Source organism: Lepidochelys olivacea (genome assembly GCF_965140295.1).
Source record: "Lepidochelys olivacea isolate rLepOli2 genome assembly, chromosome: 7".
Taxonomy (NCBI): Eukaryota; Metazoa; Chordata; order Testudines; family Cheloniidae; genus Lepidochelys; species Lepidochelys olivacea.
The window spans coordinates 114,707,471-114,733,214 of NC_140417.1; the positions used below are offsets into that span (position 1 = coordinate 114,707,471).

The window sequence follows — 25,744 nt, forward strand, 5'->3', positions numbered from 1 at the left end:
GGACAGAGGATTTTTCTTTAAGAAAATAAAAATTGTATAATTTTCTAGTTGAAATACACTGAAGAATATGAACAACAGAAAGGCAAAGGCAGCTTTCCAGCCATGATGACTCCAGCTTACCAGATAGCTAAGAAAGCCACTCAGCTAAGCAGTGACGTAAGTCCCAATTTGTGTGTGTCAAACTTACTGAAGTTCAGCGAAACTTGGATTTAAAACAGTTCACGTTAAAAGGTGCATTCCATAACCAACACTAATTGTAAAATAATTCCTGTAAAAGTGAAAAAATCTTGAACATGATACATTAACACAGGAGTCTCTAGTAAACTACATAGCCTTGGAAGAATGTCCCATGTAACAAGTGGAGCTTGAAACTTGTCTCTTTCACCAACATAAGTTGGTGCAATAAAAGATGTTGTCTCACCCACCTTGTCTTTCATGTATAACAAGTGACAGTATGGGCATTTTCTAAGATATATGGGACACTTATGACATAATGGCCATCTCAAATTTTAAAAAAATGAATTGCTGTACCATTCTACGCCATCTCAAATTTAAAAACAATTAATTGCTGTACCATTCTATACCCTGTGAATTATTTGCTCTTATTTTCCTTTTTTATTTTTATTCATTTACTTATCCACTTATTCCAACTTTTTCGTCTCTCATTCTTTCCCTTTTAGTTTGTAACATTATATAACAATACACTAGTAAATTGATTTACCTAGAATTTACTTTAACTTATCTATGCACGTAATGTACCATATTATAAAAATAACAATCCAAAGAAATCCAGTGAAAATAAGAACCATACAAAACATTTGAAAAATGCTGTTGTGGCTTCCATGTCAACCGTTGCAATAATATAGTTGTAAGCAAGAGGGGTTTGGGACATTACTGAAGAATCTTGGAGTGATTTTATTGAAGAATACTGTTCCCCCAAAACAAACACTTTGGACCATATCCAGCTGCTCCCACTGAGTTTGGAGTCTTTCCATTGACTTTTATAGGCATTGCATGGGGACCGTAATATGTAGACAGCTTACTATGTTGTAGATATCAGCATAACCAGTCTTTTTTTTTCTGTTTCCCTATATTAATAAAGAGAGAACGCTGTATGAAGTACCAGAAAAAATAGTTTTTTCCCCATAGTGCAGTTTTCTTTAACTGCCATAAAATGAACACCTTTGGCACTTGATAGATTAGGCTGAGTGAAATAATAGAACAATTAAGCTAATGCACATAGTTTGATGAGTAAAATTAGAACACACTGTAATGACAGTCACTTTTAGTCAGTAGTAGATACACCTACCTTTGTATTTACAACTGAAGGACTTATATTAAGGACAGAAAACTGGGAATAATTCATTATCTGAAACAAAGGTCAGTTCTTCTGTTGCCTTTTCAAGCCTTATGGAAGGAAATACCCAGATATTTGCTAGTAAATAGTTTTAAAATGCACTTTATATCTTCTGCTTCCCAGGTGACATATAAGCGAGGACATGAAGACAGGGTTTCCAGCTATACCACTGTCGTAGACACTCCAGATCTACTGCACGCAAAGGCTGGAGGAAGGCTTATGAGTGATGTAAGTGTAACAGGAGAGAACAGGCAACCTGTTTCAATCCTGAATAATCTCCAGAACAGGCCTGTCCTGAGTACAGAATGAGGCAGGGGTCTTTTGGGAAAAATAGTATTTGATCATCTAATTAGTGACGATGCATACAAGGCTGTGCGGGGTGAGGGGTGATGGTGAATGAAGGTTGCACAGGCAACCTTAATTCTGATATTTCCTGACTTTTGAGTTGACTTTGCAACCTCAGTAGTGTTCTTTTAATGTAGCTTTTTTGTGTGTAGCATATATAAATGTGTGCAATATACTTGTTCCTACATTATCTTGCTTTTTTTACAGCTGAAATACACAGGAGAATATGAACAGCAGAGAGGGAAAGGCAGCTTTCCTGCTATGATCACTCCAGCTTATCAGATAGCCAAGAAAGCTAATGAACTAGCCAGTGACGTAAGTATCAAAAGCAATATCTCTTTTGAGGAAAAAAATCCAACAGATTTAGGGCCAAATTTTTTTCTGGCAAAATCCTGTCAGTGCCAGTGGAGTTACATCAGCAGAGAATGTGGCCTGTAGGATTTCAGGTAATTATTTTTTGCACGGACAGGTCCTGTGTTATACACCAGGGAAAATAAGGCCATTATATTTTGAAAGCAATACTGTTAATCTCTGGGGGCAGAAGGCCCTCCCAAGCTGCACTTGGACACAGAGGAATGAGGGGAGTGGCCATAAGGAACCACTTGTGGCTTTCTGACCCTGTTCTGCTAGGCCTTGGTATAAGTTAGAGAGGAGCTCTAATTTATACCACAGGCACAAGGTCCCTCTTACAGGAGGATTGGTTTTACCAGAGCTCTGTCCCTTCCCTAGTTCATCCCTGATTCCCTCTTCTTCCCTTTATGTTGGTGCAGGAGTGAGCTTTGACTGAGAGGCACATCCCGCTCTTGCCATTGTCTTGGGGTACTATCGTGCATGGTGCTCAGCACTCTTGTGAGGGGCTGAATGCCCTGCATTCCTACTGAAGTCATTTGGAGCTGAACTCACGTGGCAGCTTTCAGGAGTGCTAAGCATCTTTCAGGATTGACCCTTCAGGGAGCAGCGTGAGCCTGGGATCTTTAGTGAATATAATTTGTCTGCTTTTGCCTCAGTGCCAGAATTGCAATATTTGTTAAATGGGTACCAACCCGACTGCCAGAAGTTGTGATGATTTAACAAAGCAGTTTCAAGGGAAGATAACATTACCAGCCTCCTAGGAGGTTAAATTAAATCATGTGTGTTCAAACTGTCTCATTAGTATCAATTTTTACACAGGCAGGGAAAGGAAATACTTATAGTATATTATGCTAGCTGCATAGAAATTACTTTAAAACCAGGATGGAGAATTTTCTGGTTATTAACTCATCAGTGAAAGTCAAGAAGGACCCTTAGGGCATGTCTACACTTACCTCTGGAGCGATCGATCCAGCAGGGGTGTGTGTGTGTGTGTGTCAATTTATTGCGTATAGTGAAGATGCGATAAATCACCCGCCAAGCGCTCTCCCGTTGACTCCGGTACTCAACCAGGGCAAGAGGCACAGGTGGAGTCGACGGGAGAGCGTCAGCAGTCGACTCACCGCAGTGAAGACACCCAGGTGAGTAGATCTAAGTACGTTGACTTCAACTACGTTATTCAGGTAGCTGAAGTTGCGTAACTTAGTTTGATTCTCCTCCCCCCACCCAGCATAGACCAGGCCTTAGTCTTAAAGTCAAAGGCAGATGAGTGATAAACATTGAAACTTTATATGCTGCCCTTGATCTGTGGAGGTACTCTTATTGGTGTAAAAAATCGCCTATGTAGGATAAAAGGCAAGCTTGCGTATAGCTTGTAGGCATTATTTTGGCTTCAATAGAGATACTGTAAATCTTGGGCCTGAACTTGAAAGCTGCTCACCTAAAGCTACCATTGGGCCTAGTGGACATGCTAGTGATCAGCACCTCTCAGAATCAAGCTTCTTATTATTAAAAATAATTATTGGTGGGCAAAAGATCCTGCTGTAGAGTGTGCAAAGCACATTGAGATCAGGTAGGATGAAAGGCACTACATAGTGACTCTGCACTTAGGTGAATTATATGTTTATTTTTAACCTTCTGGCACATCAGATGTTAGCCACTGCCAGATGTAGAATGTTATACTTGGCAAACTAATGATCTGAACTGATATAGCAAGTCCTATGTTCTTAAAATATTATTAAATACAAGTAGAAAACTTGGCTTCTGAAGACTGGTTGAAGCAAAAATTTTTTGGCAAACCTTTATTATTAACATGTGCATGCGATTTATGATGCAGCATATATGTAACAGGCCAAACTCATCCGGCTTGATCTTCTTTTCTTTCTGTTAGGTGAGGTATCGTCAAAGATATGAAAAAGAGATGAAGGGAAAAGCCAGCCATGCAACTGGAACAGATGATGCTTTCACAAAAGAAAATCACTTTAGCCAGGTATGCAACAACTAAGAGATACCCATGTACCCATGCTACAGCTGATTGTTAATACTGCCCAATGCTTAGAGTTTAGTAATGGCAATGGGATTTGCTATCTCCTGTTGTAAGCTTTGTTTTCCCATATGAGAAATCAAGACCTCAAGGAGAGAGTAGCATGATAATACTGTAGTCTGAGTATGTAAATGAGCGTGTACCATTGGCAGGGGAACAAACAGGCTTTCTTTCAACCCTGTTCTTTATGGATTCATCTTTGCTGTTTTCCATTTTTCAGGAAATATAATTATTGCGGGCAATGCTAAAAAATCCTAATATTGATTAGCATTTAATATCATAATATTAATATTAATTAACATTTCAGAAATTTGCTTGAGGAAGTTATGAAAAACAGAAGTTACAAGCAAGTTAGAATTCAGCTGGAAGAATAGTATTTTAAAAGAGTGACAGGTTATTCATGGTTATTTTGGATTCTCTGTACATACTTATAGTACATTTTGGGTATAGAATAGCTATAGATGCTGTTACCATGTTATTGATAGACTTCACTGTAGTGTGACTCAACTTATCATGTGAAATGTGATGTGACATAGCATGACCTACAATGAACCCCTTTGCTGTGAGAAGTCATAGGAGAAATACCATGAATATTTGTAGCATTTACACAACTCCTGCTATAGCAGGCATCCTCATTTCACCTGATCTGTCACATTACTACAAAAGGTTTATACAAAGTTACATAATAAGCACATACATGTTATGGTTTCTAATGAGGAAATTGTTTTTTCTTTTGCTAAGATTGTTTAAAATAAAATATTTAACAATTTCTTTTTCAAAAACCCTTAATATGTTTATGAAAAAGTTATAAATAATCCTTTGGCAAAATGATTTTAAAGTTCAGAACAACCTTTTTTCTGTAAACCTGGCATTAGTCCAGAAATGGTTCAATTCTGTCCTGACATAGCGATAACGTCCTGGATATTCTCATGCAATCTGAAAGCTAAAGAGATTTAACCATATGCTTTTGAGGGCAGAATCTTGTCTAAAGACGCATTCCGCTTTATGGTACTAATTCTAGAATAATAATAAATAATAATAATAAAAAAAGAATGGGCCCTTTTTTTGTTTTTTAAAGTATTTGCCACCATAATACCTGAGCACCTCTCATTCATTCATTAATTCATCCTCAAAATACCCCTGTGAAGTTGAGAAGTATTACTGTACCCATGAGGACTACAGTCACAGAGACGTTGAGACTTGCACAGCATCACAGAGGGCATGTGATGCAGAGCCTGACTTGAACCAGATCTCCTGAGTGTCTTAACCATGAGACCCATTCTTCTTTTCTTTTAGTTTTTGGCCTGCGGGAGTTGGGGTGAGATTTGGAGGCTGTATTCATCTTCTCTGTACTGGAGGAATGCCTTTTTGAAAGTAGCTAAGTTACCCGTGCTTCCATTGCAACATAAATAAAGAGGCCATAGAGAAAGTTTACATTGTGGGTGATTAAATACATATATTCTAGTATGAAATGAACAAACTTTACAGACAAATAGAAGTAATGAACTATACAGGCACATTACAGAGACTGGGGAGCTTAGAAAAGTCATTAATCATCCACTTGCTCATATGTAATGAATAAACACCCTGAATTTTCTGCAGGATTATATGGATGAATATGAAGAGCACAGAGGCAAAGGAAGCTTTCCTGCTATGATCACTCCAGCTTATCAAAATGCCAAGAAAGCAAATGAACTGGCAAGTGATGTAAGTATAAAACATGAATAATCAATACAATACATAAACAATTAAAAGCAGCAGTTTGTCGAAGTAGTGCTTAGAAGCAGAATGCTAAAATTAAACTAGAAAAACAAACAATGACATTTCACTGCATTGCAGAGGACTAGATGGCTCGGGGGATTGATGATGTCCGTTATCACCAAAGCAAACTATGTTCTTAGTAGTTTTAGTTGTGAGATTTGCTACAGTAACTCCCATAGTGATTAAATATAGCTTGAATGATCTAAACAGTTTCTAGTTTTTTGATTATGTTGTATTGTATCTTTAGTACAAAGCAATTGATACTGAGACAAGAGAACATAGGATGCGACATTGGCATATCATGAGGATTGAATTCCTTATCTGCAGTACACTGATTTTTTTTTTTTAGTTGTAATCTATAGAAGACGAACAGACTTAGATGTGGCAGCATAAGGTTTTTCCATACAACCACCAACCAGTGAACCTCAGCTCAGTTCTGAAGGGACCACCTCTAGTAGTCACAAAATGTGTCTAACTGCATTCCCACCCTTTCTTGTTTTGTCTAGCATGACAGCCCAAAAGGCTGCCTCTTGGTGGAAATTTTTGTGATGTGGACACCTGTCCACTGGGAGTAGACTGAGCCCATCAACTCATGCAGACCATTAAAAAGCTAACAGATGGCAAAATCTTTCTGTCAATACCAACCCAAGCCAGGCACAAGCAGCAACCTAGAGGTGAAAGGTTCCATAGTATCTTATTACTTGAACTAATGACTGGGAGAATATAAAAAAACTAACACCTCCTATGCAGTGTAGTTATAGCTGTCTCAGTCCCAGGATATTAGAGAGACAAAGTGGATGAGTTAATATCTTTTATTGGACCCACTTCTGTTGGTGAGAGAGACAAGCTTTCGAGCCACACAGAGTTCTTTCCTTTCCCACATCTGAAGAAGAGCTCTGTGTGGCTTGAAAGTTGTCACTCTCACCAACAGAAGTGGGTCCAATAAAAGATATTCCCTCGCCCACCTTGTCTTTCTAAGACCTCCTATGACTGTGGCCTATTTCAATGACAAATCCAGTGATGCCCAATTTAAGAATGAATATTTAACCTTTCCTGATTAAAGATGCCATTGTAACAGGTCTCCAGAATGGTAAAAATCAAAATTATATTTCCTAATTGGCAAATTGTTATGGGGGTTGGTTTTATGGTTTTCTTTTTGCTGTACAAGGGGTATGAACATATCGTAGTATAAGGCAATTTAATTCTTCTTAAAGTCTGAGAAACTGAACACAGACTCCAAAATCAAATCTGAATAATCACAACATTTCAGCACACTCTAAAATATCTTTTGTTTCATAACATACGGGGTAGAATTTCAAAGTTAAGCATTTGCAATTGCATGAGGTGAGGAGCCTGTCTGTGTACATGTGAAAATTAATTGATTTGTGTGCAGAAGTTAGGCAAAACACAAATATAATCATCCAGACCCAGGGGTAGAATCTTGGCCTATTTAAGTCAATGGTAGAACTCCAAATCTAAATTGGCACCTCCTTCACCTCCCCCCTTTTTAAAATATCACTTAGCACTATCTTACAGGAGGGAATCGCCATCTTTAAAGAAAAAACAATACATAAGAGTGAAAAATAAAAAGTACTGTACACTCAATAAGCTGGTTTCTGTAGAAGAAAAATTCTAGTGGGTAACCATCTATAATTCTCTGACTGGCACCCTAACGTAGACTACTGAGAACTGAATTCTTTAATAGAATTGGGTATAAGCCTCAATCAGTTGCTAGCCAAGAATCTGCTAGTGATTATTAATATGAAGATGTCTGTTCAAGTAACTAAGAACAAGTGTGTCCAGCCAATGGGAAAACTTCTGTACAAAAATAGTAAATTGTGAAGTGTTTTCACATGAAACAGTCGGATTACGTGACTAGTGATTTTCTCTGGAGATGATTTTAAGAAGTAACAGGCTACAATTAATTTACCTTTCCAACTTATTTACCCTTTTGTTAAAGCATATTAAAACTAGTAGAAATTAAGGAAAAGTCTTACTCTGGTTCTTCAAGTGAATGGAAATGACAATGATGACAAAAAATATCTTTGTTTTGATGATTTTTCCCTTTTTTAGATAAAGTACAAAAAGGATCATTCAAAGATGAAAGGGGCAGCCCACTTCCATTCTCTTTCAGCCGAAGACAACTTAGTTCTTAAACAAGCCCAGAATGTCAACAAGCTTGTCAGTGAGGTAAGGCGTCAAATACAATTATGGACTGATAGGAGAGCAGCCCATACTAGATACAGCTATATCTATTTATCTCTGGCAGGTAAGTTCTGGTTTCTCAGGCTAGGGAAGTAAACAGTTGTTGTCCTTAATGACTAGCACACATGAAAACAATCAATGTGTAGTACAGTTATAAAATATGGCCATTCCTTGGGAGAAACATTCAGGGACAGATCCTCAGCTGATGAAAATTGTTATAGCTTCATTGACTTCAGTAGAGCTTTGAGAAGTTACACAAGCTGAGGATCTTCCCCTCACCTTTCTGTGTTTTTTAAAATGAACCCATCTCCAGATGAACTAAAATAGCTTTTCTGTTTCTTGAACTACACTTTTAACTGCCAGTGTTTTTTCACATAATTACTTTCACCCTTGGAGAAAGGAACATTCAACACTTACCGGTATGGGGGCCGGTCTGGGGTGGAAGGGGCGGGCCTGGGCGGTCAGCGTCCCCCAGCCAGCCCATCCGAGCTGCCTGACCCGCGCTGCCCAGGGCTCTAGCAGCGATTTAAAGGGCCCAAGGCTTCAGCCGCTGCCACGGTAGCAGCAGCCGGAGCCCTGGACCCTTTTAAATCGCCGGCCCCCGGCACAGCTGCTCCTTTTGCCCGCACCCTGTCGGCGGCCCGGGGTGGGGGAGTTAAGCAGGGTCCTTTGTCGCTGCAGTGCTTTAAACAGGGTCCTTTGCTACCACAGTGCTTTAACGTCAGCTGCATATGGGCTGGTACCGGTGGCCACTTTTTACCGGTATGCTGTACCGGCCCATACTGGCCCACTTGCACCCCTGCCCTTCTCCAAAATACATCTTCCCTTCCTCCTTCTCCTCTTTTTTTTTTTTTTTTTTTAAGGAAAAGAAACCAAGAATATACATATTATAGGCAGAGGAGATCAAGAAATGCAGAATTTTGTTTCAGATAAAGTTTTCCAAAGTGTTGTCAATGTGATTTAGTGAACAGATTGTTGGACTGGTAGTCAGGAGACCTGAGTTCTGTTTCTAGCTCTGCCACTGACATGCTGTGTCAACTTGGGAATCTGTTCACTTCAGTTCTCCCACCTATAAAATGGGGGTAATGGTACTTGCCTTCTATTGTAAAGTGCTTTGAGCTCTATACATGAAAAGTGCTACATAAATGCTGAGTATTATTATTTTATTTTTCTGAATTTCAAATGTATCTGAAATGTATGTATGTCTTTAGATGTGGCTTAAATACAAGTTCTATACTTCAGAACTTTCAGATTTTTTGGGAAAGATTTGCTTACCTATTTCAAAAATATGAAATCCAAATCCAATATACAGCTGAGCTCTAATTCTGTACCCTTTTCTGCCTCCACATGTACATGTGACGTAATCAATGGGAAACTTGTATGTGAATTAAAGAGAAGAATTAGACCCTCAGTAACAGTACTGGATATACTAATTAACACTTTCATACAGGGAATCTCAATTTGACTTATAAAGTGACATCACTGTTACAGAGAGAGAGAAAGCAGCATATTTCTGATTCTGGCCAACCGAGTATACGAACCTAAGGAAGTTCTGTGCATGGCTTTTAGTGCTGTGTTTTCTCATTTTCTGGGGTTCTAAACAGAAGTAACTTAGGATAATTTAGAAGTGTATATTACGGTGTTTTAAAGGGTTTTCTGCAGATAATTGGAAAAATTAACCTTTGAAAAATATATGCAAAATGGGCCAAAATCCAATTTCCATTATACCTGTGTGTCTGTATTAATGTATAGAGAACAGAATCCAGCATCCTGTAAAAGACTGTCGCTTACAAATAATGCAAAAAAGACAAAGCTGCTTGTAAGAGAACAATGTAGAGGAATTCTCAAACTATTCTGAGTTGTTAAGGCATGTCCACTATTCTCTGATTAATGGATGCAGTGCGTCAGGAGTATTCTCCAATTACCCAGAACAATTCAGTGTCAACTGAAGTGCCAGGACACAGCCTTCTACATTTGGGTACTCTTGTGATATCAAGTGTAAATCTATTTTGTAGCAGCATAACTGAAATAATGTGTACATCCTTTGGGGATGCAACTACGTAGTCTATTTATCAAGAACATTAGCATGTATTAATTTGTTCATAGAATTGTGCTGTGAGAATAAGGATAACATTTTCAAGATTGATACGTGATTCTAGATGCCTTTGTTTTGGGGGCCGCACTTGAGAGGTCTTTAAGGGTATGTCTACATTGCACCTGGGGGTGAGCCTCCCACCCTAGGTAGATGGACTCGCATTAGTGGAGCTTGAGCTAGCATAGTAAAAATAGCAATAGGAATGTTGCAAGCCTAGGTGGGTTTGAGAATCCGAGCCTCAACATCCACGCTGCTATTTTTTGAGCACGCTAGCTTGAGCTCTGCCTGAGCTGGGAAACTCACTCCCAGATGCAAGGTAGGCATACTCCAGGGGGCCTCATATGTAGATGCTGAGTAATCAGCACTTTCTGAAAAACGTCTCATACTAAGGACCCAAAGCTGAGACATCTAATATCACTAGTCGCTTTTTGAAAACGTAGGCCCCAAAATCATCATCAAGGCTATAGGGCTTACTATTGGAAAGGGTAGAATTAGAAGTGTGGAATCTACAGTTTACTGTATGCCATATAATAAAATCCTTATGTTTAACTTATCTGGATTTAAGGTATGACTTATGTGCATAGATATTTTATGCAGTGAATTCAGATTTTGCTACATCTCACCCTTGAATTTTTTTTGGCTTCTAAGGTGAAGTACAAGAAGGATCTGGAAAACAGTAAAGGCCACAGTATTAACTACTGTGAGACTCCCCAGTTCAAGAATGTGAGCAAGATCTCAAAATACACCAGTGATGTAAGTCCTCAGTACCTTGTATGCAGTGCAGTGGAAGTTTAACTTAGCAGCTGCTGGACTCACAGTTCATCTGTGTGTATTCCATGTAAGCCCTGAGTGAAAGCTGCATTGGGAGTTTGAATAGAATAGTCATTTTTCTGTGTTTGTACAGCGCTTAGCATAATGGGGGCCTGGTCCATGACTACGGCTCCTAGCCACTACAGTAATACAAATAATAATAATTAATATAGGGAAAAGAGATTACTTACTATAATGCATTGCTAAGCTTATCAAAGATGACTATTAACATTATTTGTCACACTTTCATTTACTTCATCACTTATGTCCATTTGTTAATTGAAGTGACATATATGCAGATAATCTCAGGAGCCATTTTTTGAGAAATAAATTATTGAGCAGAACATATTTAAATATCTGTAAAACTAATGCTTACTATTATTGGTGTAGCAATAACTCATTTAAAAAACATATTTAACTAAAATACATTAGTAAGATGATCTCCATCAGCACAAAGGTAGGGCAAAATGGGTGACTATCCTGAATGAGGTCACAAAAGAGTATTCATGCAGGAATCTTAAAATACCATGGGATTAATTCCTTTGTTATAAATAACTCTTTCTCAGTTTAATGATCCGTTATTTCTGAGGTAAATAATTTTCAGCAAGTGAGTGAAGTAAGAAGGCACCAAATTTGTGTGGCACGTAGGTAATTTTGGGAATACAGTTGACATCTGTTGAAATGAAGGTCTCTTGGGAGGTGTGCCAATAATCTTTTTTTTTTTTTTAGGTGTCCAAGTTGTTGTATAAACATGATGAGTTTTCACACTATAGCAACACTAGTAGATCATTTGAACTGGCTATATTTTCCTATGCTCAGTACCTGTCTCTCTGCTGTAACAGATAGTGAAATGAAATACATTTTCTGAGACAATGTTTGCTTTTGTGTATAGCTTAAATACAGAGAAAAATACCAGAATCAAATGAAAGGTCATTATGAAGGCATTGGCATGGACAGGCGCACTCTGCATGCTATGAAGGTTGGCAGCTTGGCAAGCAATGTAAGTCATTTGCACTCATATTACAATAGGTACTGCGGTAGTATTCAGTTATGTAGATGTCTTCTTCTTTTGTTTTTTTTGTCTTTAATATTGCCAGCCTTCAATTGATGAGAAATCTTAGATCGAATTATGTTGGAAGGTGCTGAGGATGGGTTTGCTGAGAAGACTATAAATCTTGGGAACCCTCCTGCACTAGTTTACACGTATTTTATCGTGTAGGAGAAGTTTAAATTATTCATTTAGGTATCCAATCCTGCAAAATTCTGAGCTCCCTCAATTCCCTTGGACATCAATAAGAGTTGAAGTTGGTCAACACCCTGTAGGGTCAGGTGAAAAAACAATCTTTAATGGAGGTTTCTGAACCCTGGTTAATTTACTGGATTAGTCAAGAAGCCATTTTGTTACATACCGTTCCTTCAAGTACATTATTTACAAATCTGTAAGAAACTCAAGAACTGAGCAGAAAGATAAAAGAGATGTGTCATAGGTGGAAGTTAAGTTAATGCTCTGACTGTTGGCATTGGATTAATTGTGTAGTTGAAAAAGAATCAATTAGTGGCTAAACTATGCAAATAATTTCTTTTTTTTGTCGTTGATGACATTGAACTTACTTTGTTTCTTGTGTTTAATATTAATATTATTGTTTCTCCTTTCCTCTTGATGGATAATTATTCAAACAAATGACAGCTTTAAAAAAAGACTGATTTTTTTTGTTCTCCCTGTTTCAGATAGCCTATAAATCTGATTACAAGCACGACGATGTTGACTACAATTACCCAGCTACACTCACTCCTTCATATCAAACAACAAGGAAGTTGGTTCCTTTGAAAGATGTAAATAATCGTATGGGTTTTCATCCTGTTTCTTGCATGGCTCATCATCTCCTTGGAGGAGAAAATCTGAAGCATAGTGTGTGATTTTATCCTGGTGGCAAACAGCTGGTAACACAAGGCTCAGTGTGGTCAGGAAGCCTGTGAGGATTGGGAATGGGAAACAGAGACTGCCAGCCCTAGTCACTAATTTCAGTTCAGACCAGATTATTGGTAACCTAAAGATGAATTGGTGTGGAGATGTTTACACTACTTGCCCATGCTGTACCTCAATAAATTGAGGACTTCAGTCTAGAGTTTGTCATTCTGGCACCTTTCCAAACACTAACAACCCCCCCCCCCCGAAAATATTAGTGGAATAGGTATAGCTGATCTCTTTTGTGGGTTCTTCCATACCTAATATTCTAACTGCTAACAGGAATTGTATTGCTCCTTCTCCAGCAATAGTTCCATTTTGTCTGTGGAAAGGGCTAGGGAGTCAAGGAGGGGAGAAAGAGAATTTGAATTAACTATTCTCTACCTCTTGCCATGTGGAAGACGTACATCCCCCAAGAGGTGAAGCAAGAATGTCAAGGGCAGAGACTGTAGGCACCAACGTTTCACTTATCCAAGAGCAGACTGGGCTTGGAGCATTTTATCTAGTACATGTTTGCCATGACTCCAGACAGGACTTGTGCATGACTGGCATTGCGGCAAATTGATCTATATGCTCCAAAGAAAGAACCTGCAATCAAATACAGCATTGGGCCTAAGCTGTCCAGAGGCTAAAGCTCACTTGAGCAATTTGGATGTGGGTTCTGTGGATTACCACACAGCCAACATTCCCAGTTCTAAGATCATCATCAGCAATAAGTACATGTGGTTAAGTTTAAAGAGAAAAAGAAGGAAATTAAAAAGAAGAAAAGAAACTCTCTGCTGAAGAGAGCCTTAGATACCTATATAGAAAGAGTGAATGAACTCTTTTAAGTACACTGATCACTTTTGGCTTTGTGAGATAAATCATGCAGTTCTTGTAATGTGAGTTAACATGGTGGGTAGCAGAAGTGTGTATATGTGCAGGTGTCTTAGATAAAGAGGATCCTATTAAAATGGATTCATAGCTTTAACTGCCTTTAGAATTACACTCCACTTCATGGCAAAAAACATTCCTAAAGAACTAGCTTTAAGAAACATACAATTTGCAATGTTTGGTGATTAACTACAATTTATATTATGGCCTACAGAGGATAATAATTGTGTCCTGCAAAATGTGTCCTGAGGCCTTTGGCAGGAAGTGGTTTAAAAGAAAATTTCTCCATGACATTTTATCTTGCATAGTTTGGGGATTTAATATATTTATCTTTATAGATGTATTATTGCTGCAACTGTATTCATATACATGAGCAGGGGGTGGGACTAGACGACCTCCTGAGGTCCCTTCCAACCCTGATCTTCTGTGATTCTATGATACTAGGAATTTAGTGCACTCTAATCCTACTGATGGCTGACACTGAAATGTTTTTTCCCTGCACCATATATATTTTCCCTTCCATAATAAACTCTTACCATATAAGAAACTTTTATGATCAGTTATTACATTTTAAAAACTAGTTGAAGACAAGTAGTAATAGAGCCCATTGGAATACAATTTGTTCTGTGTAGTTATATGGCAGGACAGACCACTACTGAAGTAAGTTCCTGATTACAAAATAAAAGGGATTCTAAGGCTATGTTTACACTATGCGGGATCGACGCTTTGGTGATCGATACCCTGGGGGTCGATTTAGCTGGTCTAGTGAAGACCTGCTAGCTAAATCAATGGCAGAGTGTCTCCTGTTGACACAGCATGAGGTAGACACCTCAGTAAATTGACCTAAACTATGTCGACTCCAGTTACAGTGTTCACGTAGCTGGAGTTGCGTAATTTAGGTCTATTTACCGTGGTAGTGTAGACATAGCCTAAGAGATGATGCAGGATATTAATTGGATAGGAATGCTTTATAGGAACTGATTGAAACTGTGTCTCATTAATAAAATCCACATACTGTGTTTGAGGGAAGTTCGTTTTCAAGTAATATAGAAGAAATAATCTCAGCACAGGGAATTTTCTGGGGATTAAGTATCGGCTGTGCTTAATCTCATCCACAGCTCCCGGTTTTGGGAATTGTTCTACACCTCAGTTTTCATGACTTAAGTGGTGGGTTTACCCCCAAATTTCAGCTAAACGAAATTTCTCTACCATACCTTTCACATGCCAGTCTGAGCATTTCCTTTTTTGTTTCTCATTTTTAATTTAGGTAAACTATAGACAAAGCATAGACAAACTGAAGTACAGCTCTGTTACCAGCACTCCACAAATTATTCAAGCCAAAATAAACTCACAACAGCTCAGTGATGTAAGTCCTTCTCCCACTGACCATCTCTGTTTATTAGTGATAAGAAAATATTTTATTTCCTAATATTCTCACTGCATATGTGTTTTCTTTCTTGTTGATCATAGTTGATAAGTAGGTTTAAAACTAAAACAAACCATAGAAAGTGAATGAAATTGCTTTCAAAGCCCAAGTGGCCACATCAGTAGATCAAGAAATATGAAATGCTTTCTTGAACTTTAAGAAGCTATATAACTTCAGTTTCTGGCTATTTGATTTGTTAACACTTGTTTTTATTGGACTTGTCCTACAGGCCTATTTATATTATACCATTTACTGGGAATTTTCTTTGAATAACTAGGGGAAAGTTATATTTGCCTTTTCTTATTATTCCCAATTTTATTTAGTTATTACAGACTTTTATTATGGCACTTAACACATTAAAACAAACAATAACCTCTTCAAGTTAAATGGAATTGCATTTGGTGTATTGAAGGTAATTTGTTTCAATGTCTGTGGCAGTTGACTTACCGAGCCCAGTATGAGAAAACCAAAATGAATTACACTCTACCACGGGATGTTCCTCAGTTAGTCAAGGCGAAAGCCAATGCTGAGCTATATAGTGAGGTAAGCAAAGTGACTTGCAAATGTAGATCTATGTATTGTCCTCAAATATGAGTAATAATGAACACACGGATGCTGAGACTGTTCAGGAAGAACTAGGCATCTTTGTTCTGCCTTTATTCAACAATCTGAGACAAAGTTATCCAAATTAGTAGGGATAAAATGTGAAGCACAGCCTTGGAATTTGTTCTGAGATATCATGAAATGACTTGAATTTGTCTAGGAGATTAAATGTCCACACCACAAAACTGACCGTCCAAATTGGTGCTCATTGGATGTATTACTCTTCTGGCAGGGCTAGTGCAAAGACCAAAGATTTAGGTCTTGATCCAAAGCCCACTGAAGTCAGGGGAAAGGCTCTCATTGACTGCAACGGGCTTTGGATCCAGTGCCACTATTGCCAACTCTCATGATTTATCGCAGGGGTAGGCAACCTATGGCACGCATGCCAAAGGCTGCACGCGAGCTGATTTTCAGTGGCACTCACACTGCCCAGGTCCTAGCCACCGGTCCGGGAGGTTCTGCATTTTAATTTAATTTTAAATGAAGCTTCTTAAATATTTTAAAAACCTTATTTACTTTACATACAACAATAGTTTAGTTATATATTATGGACTTATAGAAAGAGACCTTCCAAAAATGTTAAAATATATTACTGGCATGCAAAACCTTAAATTAGAGTGAATAAATGAAGACTCGGCACACCACTTCTGAAAGGTTGCCGACCCCTGATTTATCACAATATTTGGTGCTTTACTTAAAGCTGCAACTCTTGGAATCAGACAGAAGACAGTTACCCCCCACCCTGCACATTTATTATTTGCTACAAATCTCATTCCTTTTAAGCCAATCTCGTGGTTTTTTCAGTGTTTGAGGCTGGCAATACTGCAAATCCTTAATGGGGATTTCACACTCCATTGTGCTTCCTCCAATTCAAGGTGGAGGTGTATTGGTGGAGAAATGTGGGAAGATGCACAGTGCCTGTGATGTACAGTTATTATCTCTATTGTTGTGATGGTCATGCCCAGAGGCCCCAATCAGAATTAGCCCCATTGTGGTAGGTGGTGTACAAACACAGAGGTAAAGATGGCCTCTGTTCCAAAGAATTTCGGGTGGGATTTTCGAAAGCAGCTGAGTGAATTGGGCACCTAATTTCCATTGGCTTTCAATCGAAGTTGAGCCCCTGGCTCTTTTAGGCACTTCAAAAATCCCACCCTTACAATCTAAGAATTCCTGCCACCTGCTCTGTGCATAATTGGAGACCACAAGCTCCAGGATGTTAAATCTGGCCTCTTCCAGAAGCAATTATTTAACATAAAATAATAATAAATGAATATATTATATTTCAAAGAGTGTATTATACTTTTGTTTTGTTCCTCATGATTTTCCATGGTTGCTTTAGCTGTTTAAGCAGGTATATTGATGTTAGTGACATGCTGTTGTATTTCCATTCTCAGATTAAGTACAAAGAAGGTTGGGAGAAGACCAAGGGTCGGGGCTTTGAAATGAATCTGGATTCCATGTCTTTACTTGCTGCCAAAGCCTCAAGGGATCTTGCCAGCGATGTAGGTTATATTTAATTAACTAGGAATTATTCCTAACAGAAGTCAGCTATAGAACAGGGAAATAAATATGTTGCTTCATCTGTTTTAAGCCCTGAATTTTACTGTTATGCATTCATCTTTCTCGATGGTTGATGAACTCTAGAAAAATTTGTTCAGAATAATTTCTATAGGCAACCAGCCCCACTCTCCGAAAAATGCTTATTTTTTTGTGTATATAAAGAAATAAAATTAGAAAAAGAGCAGTAGCTCCATGTCCATGTTGTACAATTCAGCATTTGAATTAATTAGACCAACACAAACCTCACCACCTCCAATGCAAGTACAAGGCATTCTTCTTTGATTTATCTTCTTTAACATAAACACATAGCAGCATGTACATTTAAAAAGAATCCTAAAAACAAAACCCTACCAAAATAAACCACTACACTGCATGCATCATTCTCTCCCCTGTGGAGATGTTGAGGGAGAGAATGAATCACATATGACAGATGTTATTCAAGTTGCTTAATGAGTTACTGGAAGGCACTCAGATATTACACTGCTGAGGGCAATATAACAACCTGCAGAATAGAATAGAAGCTGTTTATGTTAAATCGAGTCAAACCCCGAAGACCTTGTTCAGTTTTTGCTTAGAACCCCATTACATATTTGCCTCAATAAGAACATCAGAGTTCAGTCCAACACATTTTTCTTAAAAACAAAAGAATGATTTAGCTGTTTCAAAGGTTTTATATCTAGAAAAATATCCATGCGAGGAAAGGTTGAGCTCTTCTAATAGGTTAAAGAAGACACAACTAAGGCTAACCTGATTGCCCTTCAGAATTCATAAGCATATCTGAGAGCTCTGAATTGGCAACCAGGCCCTGCACTCAAATGGCCAATCCGTAAACATACTGCATATCTTTGTGGCAATTGGAAAATGACCTGTTATTTACAGTAAATTGTTTTCCTCTTCAAAGATTAAATACAAAGAAGAATATGAAAAGACAAAAGGCAAAGCAATTGGAAACAAAGATTCAAGACTTCTGCACTCTCTGCAAGTGGCCAAGATGGGTAGTGAGGTAAATGATTGATTTCTCTTACTTAAAAGATGTTTTTCATCATTATACTATTTTGCTAGTTTAGGGTAGGAGATCTTGAACACTGCATTGTTGGTATTGATCTTATTTTCGGAAGAGGAAAGCACATTGAACCCTGTCTTAAAAAAAACAAACTAAACAAAAACAAACAAACAAAACCCATAGACTTTGCAAAGAGATGCAAGATAAAAGAACAGAGTGAAGTGAGCTGGACTGTGTTATGGGTCCATAAGAGGAATTGCCAGTGGAACCTGCAAATCCATGCTGCCATTTTGGGGCTACAATGTGGCCCCTTTTGAAACCTCACTCCTATAATTCTTTGCCTAATATGCAGCAGGGTAGGCAAGTTTATTTCACTCTATTGCAAATGATGATGGAGACTAAGTATAGGTTTTGTGGACAAATAATGCCTGATTCTACAGTGATATCAAATAAAGTACTTATAAGCCATTGCTTTCTTTCTTGTATCTCTTAGAGTAATGGTGAATGCATTGTTCCTTTATATCCTAGATTGCTTATAAAAAAGGTTTTGAGGAGAGTAAGAGACATTTCCATTTGCCCATGGACATGGTAAACCTGAAGCACGCCAAGAAAGCCCAGGCTTTGGCTAGTGACCTTGAATATAGGAAGAAACTTCATGAGTACACAGTGGTTCCAGAAGACATGAAGACAAAGTGGGCCAAGAAGGCCTATGGACTTCAGAGTGAGGTAAGGCCAGACAAACCCATTTTAAATGTTACTGCAGGTTGAGGGTTGAAGAGTTATCGGGATATATTAGATGATCAAAATGACTTAATAATATTCCTTAGCACTTTTCTATCTGTTTTCATCTTCAAAATGTCTCTTCACGAATGCAGAACTGGAAAGTGTGCATACTTTAACTGTCAGATTTGTGTCTCAGTCTAAAACATTTTTTTTCCTCTGTAGCTGCAGTACAGGGCAGATCTGACATGGATGAAAGGAGTTGGATGGATGACAAAAGGGAGTGTTAATATAGAACAAGCCAAAAAAGCAGGAGATCTTGTTAGCGAGGTGAGCTGCACTTTCTGGATGTTTTTCTGACTGGAAGGTTGAAGCCTGGTTGACCAGGAGTATAGATGCTGTATGTGGAATGGATTGGGAGAATCAAGCATATTGGAAATTTGAGATATGTCTGAGCTGATGGGGATGGTGCATGTGTGTGGCAAGGCGGTTTGGGAAATTTTGGGTTGCGGTTTGGGAAATATTTGCCCATCATGCAACTATACTCTTCTTCCCTGGAACTCAGTATTTCCATTACAGGGCTCTCACACAGATCTCTGTGTAATCATAATTGTTCCCTCCTACCCTTCTCCATCTGCCTGCCCCTTTAGCACTGGGAAAGAATGGGATTTGCTGTTTTTTTTTTGTTTAGACCATTTTTCAAATCTTAGTAAAGCAAGGAGCTAAAACAGGGCACACAAACTTTTAAGTGATAAGAATAAAAAATTAGATGTTTCAGAGCCTTGCTCTATGGCCAGCCAGGGCTGAACTTGCTCTGAGTCTTTGGAGGCAGCACTAGCTTGCAGGGCTCTTCATTTCTTTTCCTTGGTTCATTCCTGGCCTACCACTGCCATTAACCGCATGGGAATACACTTTCTCAGTGTCTAGTTGTAGCTCCAGTCTAGTTGTAGCGTTGGTCACAGGAAAGCAGGAGGATAGAAAGAGGAAACAATTAGGAGACGTTTGCCTTAAAGGCAAAGGAAGGGAAAAAAGCCTGTTAGAGTTACTGGAAATCACATACTCTGATACCTTGGGCCTTCGACATCCAACTCTTTACTCCCAAAAATGAAAAATACATGTCAGAAGCAAAGGAAGAAGCAACAGCGCTCAGATCCAATATCTTGCTAGAGATGGACTGACATCTACTGCTGCGGCTTGCAATAGTAATGATCACTGCCACAAATATTTAATTTGTGTTGATCTGCCTGATACTAACCTCCTAAGATGAAAAGTGTATATTATTTTAAATATTTCAGTTTCCAGCCAGAATCTGGCATTTTGTCATTTACTTGCCGAATGTCATTATGTTATGTTGCACACAATTGTGACAAAAACACACTGTTCTTAATCTGCCTCCATCCCCTCTAAATTCTAAATACAAAGTAATGAGGACCTCTTTGAAGTGGAGTATGCTTTTTTAACTTCTGTTTTGCATGCAGCTGGGAAAGTCCCAGTGTGAACTGATCTGTTCACCTATCAGTTCAAACAGTGGTTTTCACTGTCGAATTGTGATGTAATAGAAACACTGTCACATATACCCCTGCAACAAGGAATGGTTGGTTTGATTGCTGAATTGTTAGATTAATAAAGAGTCAATTAAAGTACATAAGAAGAGTTTGCCTGGTCTCCCCATCATACGCTATCTTGAAATAGTTATGATGTGTTTTCTTATACTGTCTCAAAAGCAGACAGAAATTTGTTGTTTGCTCTGAAAGGAACACCAGGCTCGATTGTTGAGATGAATTCAGAATAGGCCCACTGAGGTCAGTAGGACTCTTTCTTATGGCTTCAGTGGACCTTGGATCAGGCCATTAAGGAATATTATGGTGTATTGATCAGAAGGACAGTCTTATTCATGCAAGGTGAAACGCTGGTTCCTTGCACAAAGCCTCTGCAACAGGGCTAACTGTCGGATACTAATGCACTGGGCTGGGCGGAATGGAATGCTCCTTCTGACACCCAAACCTGGAGCCTGGGTGTGGGGCACCTACAGCTGCCACTAAAGACAAAACTCTGTAGTAGCATCCAGTTGATATTGGAGAAAAATGCCAGCGTAATATTTTGAATTGTCACAATGATATATAGGGAAAAGTTTGTATCAAGAGGTTTGTATCAAAATATGTCCTTTGTGCGTTAAGGTCTTTGTCAAATAGTACAGCAGCATTAAACTCTTCCATAATCTAACAAACTACAAAAGGAACAACAGAAACTTGTGTTTGAAAAGGTTTATATCGTAAAATGTGGTTGTAACATGCATTGGGTGGCTCAGGAAATGGGTAATGGCATACAGAGCCTTTTAACTTCTCTGTTACTGATTCAAATCCAGGACAGGTAGGGAAGGTTGGTCATTGTCAATGTGAACCAAGAAAGGGATCTAGGTCATACAGTCAGAATATCTGGCATTAATTAGTATGCATGGTTTCAGTCTCAGGAGAGAGAACACTGATTGGCTGGGCATGCATACGGCACTGCTCTCAGCACTCGCACTGATCTCACCAGCTCCGGTTCAGAGAGGATAGAATGTGGACGCTGACAGTACTGGTACCTGTGCTGTAAAAAGAAGATGTCAGTTTCCAGAGCTCTCAATCTTCCCCTTTTGAAAAGCACTGAATTCACTTGGGAAAATAAATGTGATAACAATTTCTGAATGCTTTTTTTTTTTTAAATCAGAAAAAATACAGACAAAAAGCCGATGCTCTAAAGTTCACTAGTGTGGCCGACAGTTCCCAGATCAAACATGCGAAGAAAAGCCAAGAACTGCAGAGTGATGTGAGTCCTCATTGATGCTTTATCATTAACTTGGTAATTCTTGGGGACAGATGGGAACCACTGAAAAAGAAATTGGCTTCAGTTCTGAATCTTGCCATGGCTTTAAATAACTTTGAGCTTTACTTCTTAAACCTTTTATTTTTTTTTAAACTTTCCCCTGCTTCACAGCTAGAAACCTTTAAACTTGATAGGGAACAGATATATGCAAAGTCTCAGACTTCAGATACTGTGGTGATAAGGGCCATATAGGCATCTGGATAGATGGATAGAGACTAAACCGAATCCTTTACAACTTCTGCATTTGGCATGGACCTCTGCTGTTTTTCTTTCCTCAGTGAGACTATTCTGCCTGTCTCACTCAAATCCTTAACTATACCCTGTGCACTTAGGACTGCATCTTTTTGAGCACAGATGCTTATGCTATTTTTAGGGAAATAAAGCTTTTTCTCAAGGTTGCTATTTTTTTTTGCCACTCCCCTTTCCTTCCTTAGATGTGAGAAATAGAGCAATGACCTTGCCAGCTGGTATCTGTGAACTCCTGGCATGGTGAAGGCACAGCTGGACCACAACCAGTTTTTAATTTTTCAAATCAAGGGACACCTGTTGTTAAATGTACTGATCACCTAATTTAGTGAGAGTGGTAATTGCTGAGAATGAGATATGTTACGTGTTGTGGCTTGAACTGAGGACACTGGCAGCTGTCCAAGTATTACGTGAGCAACACTTCATCCTGGGTTGGTTGGTCTTTCCTAGACAGCTGCCTGCTTTCCTTTTTTGTTCATCTGTGTTATTAATATGTAACCCTTCTGCCAGTGGAGCCAGCAACAACCAGGGGGTTCAATATCTAGGGGGTTCCTTTTCAACAATACAGAACTGGCTCGAGCCCCCATCCAGTAACCTGGGAAAATTACACACCACCCCTGGTATGTAAGAGTCTGAGTGTTGAAAAGAAACTTTTAACGAAAGGCAGGCAGTCTCCCAACATTAATTAGGGAAAATTGCCACAAGCAGGATTCATAAGCATAAAACTGTGAGCAGGACATCCGTCCCAGAGTGAGTGGGGCAGTGCCTTCCGCCTCATGTTCCTCAGTTCTACAACCAAAAGTTCCTTTTCTGTGCCCCTCTCTGCTCCCTCACCAAACCCCACTCACAGCGGTTGTCCTTGGTCAGTAAGGACCCAGGGTTGAGAGGTGCATCTGTGAGAGTTCACCTCCCACCCAGGAAAGAAGGCACCTTGCTTGCTCTGCCATCTGAGCACTTGCTTTGGCTGGCCACCCCACCAGCCACGGTTCCTCTCTGCTGGCTACCTTGCCATCCGGTCGTTCCACTCCCGCTTGCCGCTCCCACCGGCCGACTTTCAGTTACCTTCTGCTGGCATCTGCCTCTCTGCTGTGACCTCTGCAGGTCAGTCTCTTAGTGATTTTCAGCTTTTAGCAGGCTGGGCAGAAATGCTGTCCCACCACAAGTGATTTCAGCTCTCATTTAAGCACTTAAAAAAACAAAGGCTCCTAATGGAGCCTATTTAGCTCTATCTTTGAACAGTGGGGAGGAACAGGTTAAACCAGACCGGGGGATTCTTAGGGAGAGTCCACACTTACTGGCTGGGACACCAAACCCCCTCCTCCGCCTTACTTTTCACCCCCCCTGCTCTCAATACTAAAGTGATTTATAAAAGAACATAAGAATGACCATACTGGGTCAGACCAAAGGTTCATCTAGCCCAGTATCCTGTCTTCCGACAGTGGCCAATGTCAAGTGCCCCAGAGGGAATGAACAGAACAGGTAATCATCAAGTGATCCATCCCCTGTCGCTTATTTTCAGCTTCTGGCAAACAGAAGTTAGGGACACCGTCCCAATACCAGCCAGAGTTGATCACTTTGAGCAACACAACTCTATCTGCTCTATCTCACTGCTGTTCATGTAAATACAGTTTGCTCCTGAAGTCTCTGCCCCTCCCAGTTAGCTGTCAGGGGAGAACTCATTCAGACCCTGCTTACAAATATTTGGCAGTTTCATTTTTTCATCCATATAGCTCAAACCTCTTTAAAAAGTTGGTTTTCAAAGTGAATCAGAAAAGCACATAGCTCTCCTGACTCTCTTCTCTTTTGTCTTATCCACTAGATTATTCTGCCTCCCTGTAGCTATAAAGAATGTGTCTTGAGGCAAGTTTGGTAGCCCTGGGGTTAGGGTTCAGTGCCACTTTGTGGGAGACACAACTTCCCCGCCACCCCCAATCTCTGTGAGATGCAGAATGTTGAGCCTTTAAGCGAAATGTAGCTCTGAATGCAACAACCTTCTAGCAAATCTACAAGCAACTCAATGGACTCTGAAGCAGAGTGTCTCCTCCTGGAATGTACGCGCTGTTAGAAATGCACTGAGATGTAAAATGGAGGTGGTTGCTGCTTCAGACCATTAAAAATCCTTGGCACTTTCATTTAAAGCAGGGACGTTAGTCCTGGCCAGATTATAATGTGATTCATTATATCCAGCTCACATAAATACTCCCTGCAGGTTTAGTTGCATTCTGTTTTCTTCTTCATTTCCTGCCCTAAAATGTAGCATTGCTGTGTGCTATTGAACAACTTAACTCATTCCATGGCAGAGGCAGCTTCATTTCCATGATAGATGAAGTAATTTCTTGTGTAAACTTTGTACAGAACATTAGTTTGTATCAGCTTTTATGTCTATTGAAATAAAGTACTTTGGGATGAATAGCATGTATAAATATATCATTATCCCTCCCTCTTTGGCTAAGGAAAACCAGTGAGGCCTGGGGAATTGAGGAAAGGTAGTGTAGATCAGGGTAAAATAGAGAATCCCAATAAAAGGATGTTTATTGTTTTATCAAATGTATGTGATTTGTATCACATCACTGACAATTAATAATAAATGAATTGGCTAACCTGGAATTGATTCATGCTTTATGGGAGAGCATCTCCATTCAGGTTTTGGAAAAAGGACCCTGACTTTAAAGGCTAAATCATCAAGTAACTTTTCCTTTAAATATTTTTGCCTGTTTCTTTCCATAGACTCAATTGTCATTTGAAATTGAACATAACCTGATGCTACTGACATTGTTTGCTTTGTTTCCTATGGACAGGTTGCATACAAGTCGGGGAAAGAGCAGTTTCTTCATCATTACACCATCAGCAAAGACGAACCTCTCTTCATACAGGCCAGAGCAAATGCCGCAAATATTAGTGAGGTGCTGTATGGTTGGGGCTGGGCACCACCCCTTTAACTTATCAAATGGTATTTACTGCTGTTGAAGTAATTGCTCTATAGTTAATAGAAGGACATTTCCCATGAGCTGATCTGAATATTTAAATTGAAAAACTTCAGAACCAAATTATTTGCTTTTGCTTGAATACCTGGCCAATCCCAGTGCTGCTCTGAAGGCTCTGATCCTTCAAAGCCTTTAAAACATTCTCAACTAATTCATGTGAGTAGTCTCACTAGTTTTAGTGGCACATGAATAGTTCCTTTCAAATCAATGGGGCGATTTGTGGAGGAAGTATTCCTCAGTGTGAGTAAAGGTATCCGAATCAGGCCCCTTAAACTTTAAGTTCTATGGGACAGGGGCCATCTCTGACTATGTGCACCTACCGTAATGGAGCTCCAATCTTACATGGATCTCTGCGTGCTACTGTAATGCAAATTATTTGTGTTATTCATAATAAAGTAGTGTTGTTATTGATATCTCCTTAGAAATTGTACAAGAGTAGCTGGGAGAAGCAGAAGGAAAAAGGATTTGAACTTCATCTTGATGCACTGTCTTTCTTGACAGCTAAGGCAAAGAGGGATCTGGCAAGTGATGTG

General features: G+C 39.2%; 1 protein-coding gene across 1 annotated transcript in view; it reads left to right on the forward strand.

Annotated features, from left to right (window-relative positions):
- The window catches only part of NRAP (nebulin related anchoring protein), a gene marked incomplete at its 5' end in the record, with an annotated part of 59,795 nt that overhangs the window by 8,162 nt on the left and 25,889 nt on the right, over positions 1-25,744 (forward strand). The window contains 18 exons of the mRNA XM_084633832.1: positions 49-156; positions 1,481-1,585; positions 1,910-2,017; positions 3,942-4,040; positions 5,697-5,801; positions 7,929-8,045; positions 10,804-10,908; positions 11,858-11,965; positions 12,694-12,798; positions 15,072-15,170; positions 15,669-15,773; positions 17,228-17,335; positions 18,295-18,396; positions 18,925-19,122; positions 19,342-19,446; positions 21,826-21,924; positions 25,026-25,130; positions 25,634-25,741. Of these exons, the coding sequence (XP_084489958.1) occupies positions 49-156; positions 1,481-1,585; positions 1,910-2,017; positions 3,942-4,040; positions 5,697-5,801; positions 7,929-8,045; positions 10,804-10,908; positions 11,858-11,965; positions 12,694-12,798; positions 15,072-15,170; positions 15,669-15,773; positions 17,228-17,335; positions 18,295-18,396; positions 18,925-19,122; positions 19,342-19,446; positions 21,826-21,924; positions 25,026-25,130; positions 25,634-25,741 (1,989 nt within the window). The remainder of the gene's footprint in view (positions 1-48; positions 157-1,480; positions 1,586-1,909; positions 2,018-3,941; positions 4,041-5,696; positions 5,802-7,928; positions 8,046-10,803; positions 10,909-11,857; positions 11,966-12,693; positions 12,799-15,071; positions 15,171-15,668; positions 15,774-17,227; positions 17,336-18,294; positions 18,397-18,924; positions 19,123-19,341; positions 19,447-21,825; positions 21,925-25,025; positions 25,131-25,633; positions 25,742-25,744) is intronic.